We start from the raw sequence: 6900 nt of genomic DNA on the forward strand, positions 1-6900 counted from the left end.
TCAAAACCTCTCGATACAACTTCCGAGCGGATACAACAAACCCTACTGCCAGATACATAAAGATAAGACGTTTAATCTCCCCACTTTAGGTTGACAATATTTTGAGTCAATTCTTAACTGGATAGGACAAACCCTCTTTCTATATACACAGAGATGAGACAATTGAGCTTAAACTGTTTGCAGGGCTGGGATGAGTCCCTGGGCAGCGAAGTTTCATACACTCTGAGGATCGAGCCTAAAGTGAGACTTCGGCTTCGCTAAATCAAATTGACCTGCGAACTCTAAAACAGGAAATTTCCTAAACAATCACTGCTCAATTGGTGGTAACATGTGATCAAGGTCATTCTTGTACCATGAAAATTCAATTTCTGGAAAAAATATTCGAAGGGAGATCTTACCAGCCAATGACGAGTGGAAAAGAAGAAATCAAGACGAGTGAGCCAATAGCGCAGCTGAAACCACCGTGTGCGACCATCGTTGAGAGGACAAAATCTTAGCACAATGCATAACACCAACCACAACACTACAGCTAAAGTGGTGACTTCAAGAAATAGTGCCTGCGACTGTGTAACATTTTTAAGCGAATTGAACGAGAATACTGTCTGAGTAAAGCCATTCTCGTCGTTAGCCCCAACCCCTGATTCGCTGGTCCAATTTCCAGTATCCGTATTGAACAATGTGCAGCCGCTTGAAAAATTCACATAGCCTGGATTGCAGGCGCACAGAGAGCCATTGTAGGCGAAGGAACTGGCACCACAGGTTACCATGGCTTTTTAATTTCGTGGCATATAGTACAGGTAACAATATCGAGGAATTCTGGTCAGCACAGTGGCAAGCGAGAATTATTTGGTGACGATGATCTTCCGATTAGTACGTGCTAAGAAAAAGGACTGCCGCGTGGTTGGCAGCAAAAAGAAAGAAAGAGATGGCTTCCACGACAAGCTATTCAAGAGTTTCTTTCTAAGGCAAGAACCGCCGGCAAGAACTTGTCGTTAAAGCCGCCGAATTTAGATATGGGGGAAGAAACTCCAAAAGAACAGTGACCTGGATTTCGTTATTCCTAATGTAGGCCCGGAATTGGGCAACTTCTACATCTATATTGTTGTTTTGATCATGTTTAATAATTAATTGAAAAATAAATATTTGTTGTATTTTAATTATTAATTAATAATTAAACACGGTCAATGCAACAATATGGATGCTAGATAGATAAAATTTCGGAATTGTTCATACAGTCATAAAAAGGGGTCTGATAGTTTCTTAAGACAATTTTTTTTATTTAATAACTAGCAGTTGCATTTCTATTTGCCTGCAACTAATCGCTATAAGCCTCATTTGTTGAGATTTTGTATTATATGTGAAAAATAGTGGCAATGAAAGGCAATGTAGGTTTTTTAATGTGTGTATATCTCATTTCATTAAATGTTTTATATGTGAAAAAAATCTAAAGAATTTTATAAATTATAGAATAATCTTTTTTTAAGTTTATTGGAAAAAAGAGCTAATTTATGTATAAAACTGTTGAATCAAAAGAAAAGTAATAGCAAATGTAAAATGCTTCTAATATTTTTACAAGAATTCTACCTAATTGTTTAATTTTTGAATGTTTTTGTTTGTTTAAAGATTTCAATAAGGATTAATAGTGGTGAATGTTGTAGATAGGTGTAATGCTAAAAGTGTGATATGGTAGGTAAAATAGTTTATAGTTAAAAGTCATAATAAATTAGTAGTGTTTATGAATAAATGGGTGTAATGCTAAAAGTGTGATATAGTAGATCGAATAGTATATAGTTAGAACAGTGATAATAGTTTAGTAGTGTTTATGAATAAAATATTTATTGTTGTTTATAGTAAGTATTTGTATAAATTTAAAAGCTACATTATGTTAAAAAGGTTTATTATGATGTGATTAATTTTGTTGAAAGGATTTTTAATTTTATTGGTTATGTACCAAAGGGTGTTAGAAAATAATGTTTTATATATATATAAGGATGCAAGTATGTACCAAGGATGAATCTTAAAAAGTTAATTTAATCGATAAAATTTATAAGTAAATAATGCAGGTGTAATAAAATTAAACAAATATAGTAATGGTTGTTTAAATAATGCAATAAAAGTTTGCATATTGATGGAAATGATTAAATGTATCGTTTGTAAGAATAAGAATTTTATTGTTAATTATATGCATTTAAAAGAATTTAAAGGGTGTTTTAAAAACAAGAGCTTATTGCATATTGAATAAATTGTAGAATTGTGTTACATTGTAGAATAGAATAATTTTTAATTGATGTTTATGAAGAAGTAAAAAGCAAATTTGAAATCTAAGTGAAATAGAAGAAAGGAAATAGAATAAAATATTGTGAACAGAAGAGTGTTGGACAAGTATATTTTGGACTGTAAGAGTGTTTGCTTGATAGAAACTAAATAAAAGTGCTTTGTTGTATTGAGGAATATAACAAATTTATAATAAAATATTGGGAATAGAAAAAGTGTAAGTAGTAAAGATGTAAGTCTTTGTATTGAACAACCTTTACATTTGAGTGTATATTAATGAGCTAAATAGTTCAAATACATAAGAGTATATTTTTTTGCAACAAATGAATAATAATCGGTCAAAAGAATAACATGTTATTAGGTTGAGATGCCTTATTTAGATTACACAAAACTTTAGAATAGTAGATAGATAAGGAAGTCTACTATGAATAGTTACCTATTTTCGCTACCAGATCAATCAGGTAGAGTTGTTATGTTTTTACAAACAAAAAGGTACATTTTTATTTTGCTATATCACATTCATGAACATTTTAAAAGAAAACAGAAGATTACTATCATATCTCATTATGCAAATGCATATGATATAGAAAAAGTACGCCATTTTTTGAGAAAAAGTAATCTTTATTGATATGAATGTACAATGTCTCACACAAGCCGTGAGACTAACTAGTATGGTGCAAATGAAGAAAATATCATATAGTTGCAGATGCAAAAATAAATGTAATAATGCACATAAGGAAGGGTGACTTGTCATTGCCTAAATGGTGAGTCCAGTTTGAGTGGCCTTGTGTCATCCTTAAGTCTTAAACCCATCTTACATTCAGTTGTTGCTTCCCTGTTGCCCCTGAGTACCTGCATCTGAGAGAAATAATGTGTTAGAGAAATGAAGGTCATCATTCATTATGTGCACATGCACCTACAAACATATAATCCATCCCTCATGTGCATCATAATAGCTAGTATGTCATACAGGTTAAGGGATCAGTGTGCCAGATCAAATCATCAGGAAGAAATCAGATATGTTCATTTTTATCTAACTTGTTTGTTCATTGTGTAGATACAAGAAAAGTAATGTTGTTGTTCATCAAGTCACAGCATGTGGGTTGAAATGTGGCTCCCACAAGGGTTGAGCCTAGCATGCGCACAAGTGAAAAATCAAGCAGTGCAATGACAAAGTCTCAAAGAGTAGGGCATGTATTAGAATATCAAGGAAAATCACTATCAAGGTCATCTCAGACCTATAGGACAGAGGAGCGGTCATTAGCAACATGCATTAATGATCATAGTGTCACAATATTTTTACAGTATGAATGCCCTAATGTAATAAAATGCACAGTGCGTTCAAACAGTAAATGGGGTAGAGCATCTTTAAAGATAGATTGAAGAGAAAAAGGCTTAAAAGAAGCAATCATTAATGCAATGACAATCAAATCAGATTTGTATTTTTGTGCATAAATGGACAGTGAGCATGAAGGAGATAATGCAGTTCATTAACAGTCAAAGCACCTTTGATGACTTGCACATGTATGCTATGGCCAAAGATCCAAAGACAAAGCAAAATCATCTCATCATAGAGTCTAAACAAGAAGGTGACAGAGATTAGAGTAAGTTTCAATAGGACACAAGTTTGCAGCCTTTTAGCCCACAAGACATAGTCCCTATGGAAAGCATGGAGAAGATACAGGGAATGCAAAAGGTGGACAATGAATAAAGACCAATGAATGAATGTTGGTTAGAAATACAATAACAGTGATAGCCTAGAAAAGAATTAACAGTCACTGACAAATGTACTAAGCAATACAAAGTGCAGCCTTTCTATGATGACAAAGCACCATAATGGATTTAAGTTATGACAGAGATTTGACTTTTCAAACTTCGAAAAACAAAGAGCATTCATTGATCCAAAGTAACAGTCAAATGATATTGCAATCACACAATAACAGTCATATACCTTTGGAACAATCACAGTATGAGAAGTCATAGAATGAATCCTTAAATAGCCATGAGCAATGACTATTATTGTGGTCTTTCATGAGAATTTCACTATCACAATGGATTGATGAAGAAGAAGGACATTATCAAGATGCTACTAGTAAGTATTCTAGCTACAGTATGTAAGGACTGGGATGATTTATATGGAGGTTTGCAGCCATGACTGAGAAATAGAACACAAAAGATGAAGTCAACTAAGTCTCAATCATAGACATGGTGACAGTCAATACAACAAAATTATTGTTGTAGAGCAGTCAAAGCATTCATGGAAGAAAGAATGCAGTCCTATGCAACAAAATCTCAATCAAAATGACAGTCACTTTCATTAGAGCAACAATTTTTGATAGCACCATGGGTATACCAAAGAACAACAAGAAGATCACAGTCATAACATTTTTTGGGTGGTATGCTAAAGCTTTTAAAAGACAATCAATACAATGAGGGAATGACCATTGAACAAAGTGAAAGTTCAGTCCTAGGTTATAGTGGCAGATCAAGGAAGATTAAGTCAAGAGCAAACCTAATACAGTCATAACTAGGTCATGATGAGATAGCCCTAAATTACAAGCGCGACCAGCACCTCCAAAGCTATGTCAGAGCCATGTTATTGGTTGTTACAGGTCAAATAGCAAGCCCCAGAATTGAGGCATGAGATGACAGTGGATTGGTTCTTTGATGTATGCATGATGAAAATAGAAAAGTATTACAAGTTAATGAAGGATCTTGTGATAGTAAAAGGTATAGATATTCATTCTATAGTCATTCATGCAAAATGAATGCAATCATTGAAAAATACAGTGAATAGGAGACTAAGACCATAGTCATAGCAGGATAGTGCTACAAGGTCGCCATTAATCCAATGAAAAGAGCTTTCAAACAATATATGTATCCCTCTTAAAACCTTCAAGGAATAAGAAAACAGTGACTTAGATACGACAAGGAGCAACTTGATGATAGCTTTTTAAGTCAACAAATAAAACATTCTCATGAGCATACCTGAGACAGAGCATTCAAAAGTCCATTAGAACGGTATATGACAGTGAATGATCTTGTAAGGCACTGTCTCAATCATAGGGCAGTAAGCATCATCACCAAAAGATAGGGTAAATGATCACACAAAGCTGAAAGCTCAAGGCAAGTCTCGATACAATGACAGTGGGCAGTAGCTCTAATGTTTTATCAGACATTGGTAAAGGCCACTTGGACAATAAAGTGCATGAGACTGTCTTATTAAGGGTTTCAATTCAAGGAAAAGGTACCATTTACAAAGCACAAGGGTATCCATGTTAAAGCACAGAGCCATCCACAATGACATCTACAGAGAGCAAAGAAATACCAAAGAGAAAAGAGCAGATCTGGAACAAAGATGAACTCACCACGCATTCCTATAGAAAAAATTTCAACAAATCATCAATGACAACAACTATAAAGTGTTCTTCCAGTTTAAACCATAAGCATCCTCATGGCGGAACCTTCAAAGAAGCATGCAGAAATTAAGCAAATGAAAGAAAGATCAAGCATTTTCATCTTTTTTATTTTTGTTTTAGGGTTTTCAAACCCTAAAAGAGCCCACTAGGAGTAGAGGCATTTTGCCTTTGTCTTTTCTTTTTTTAAGTAAAAGAAGCTTTATTCATATAACTCATGCCCAAATTTTTATACACCTTATATTCCTTTATAGGCTTTAAAACATAGAGGTCAACAAGTTCTACATATGATGTCATAATGTAAAACTTTATTGAAGTGATAAAATAAATCACTATGATAAAAGTTATTTATTAATGCAGAGGATGTAATACGTTGCTTTTTGAAAAGCATGAGTCTCAAAGGAGTTAAGTAAGCTTTGATGTTTTTTTGCATGTATTTAGGAGTTTAATCAAAGATGTGTCAACATGTGGAGCAAAAATCAGGAGATTTGGCCACCTAATTGGTGAGTTTGACTTCAATTAGAGAGTCCTAGTGGTTGGAGTGTGAGTCAGGGAGTGATTTGAGGCACTTAACTACTTATTTCAATCAGGTACATCCCTATTTTGGAGGGATTTTTAGTTGCATTCGACCCCAAGAGGTTGTCTTCAATTTGAAAACTCTTTATGTAGATTTTGGGGCAGTTCTATTTCAGTCACATGCCTGATTTGTAGGAGAGGTGACAACACATCATTCTTGGAGCCAAAATTCAAATTTGAATTTTTGGAGCCTTATTGTATAAGTCTTTCTTCCACACTCAGTTTTTAAAAAAAGTTCTGGATTTTTGTACCTGCAGTGGCAACAATTTGTTCATGCTTTATAACTCATTTCTTGTGAGTTCCACAAAGTTGTAATGCAGAAATTTGCTTGTTTTTTAATAAAGAATCTGAGTTCCTTCTTGATACTTTTTGTCTAAGTGTTGTTTTTGTAAGCATTGTGATTAACATTTTGTGATTCTTTTATGGAATCCTTCATTCTGGACCTTGGTTTCTTCAAATGCTTGGCACAAAAAGTGCATGTTATTGTGCAGGTCTGTGATTGTGTCAATTATTAGATTGCATCAAAATTGTGAGAACATCATTGTTCTCCTTTTTGTGAACATCAGTAAGCTAGCCTTTCATAAGAATCAATTTTGCAAACATGTGTATTTGAGTTGCGAGTTAAACTAAGCTT

At 33.9% G+C, this 6900-nt stretch overlaps 1 protein-coding gene across 2 annotated transcripts in view; it reads right to left on the reverse strand.

Annotated features, from left to right (window-relative positions):
* LOC131055574 (uncharacterized) overlaps positions 1-1045 on the reverse strand; it is a 119564-nt gene extending 118519 nt beyond the window's left edge. The window contains exon 1 of one of the 2 annotated variants that reach the window (XM_057990040.2): positions 399-1041. In XM_057990040.2, the coding sequence (XP_057846023.1) occupies positions 399-767 (369 nt within the window). In that variant the 5' untranslated portion in view covers positions 768-1041. Of the gene's footprint in view, positions 1-398 lie in introns of both variants that reach the window. The other variant, XM_057990041.2, reaches the window with a different exon arrangement.
* Positions 1046-6900: the final 5855 nt, after the last annotated feature.

Source organism: Cryptomeria japonica, chromosome 10 (genome assembly GCF_030272615.1).
Source record: "Cryptomeria japonica chromosome 10, Sugi_1.0, whole genome shotgun sequence".
Taxonomy (NCBI): Eukaryota; Viridiplantae; Streptophyta; class Pinopsida; order Cupressales; family Cupressaceae; genus Cryptomeria; species Cryptomeria japonica.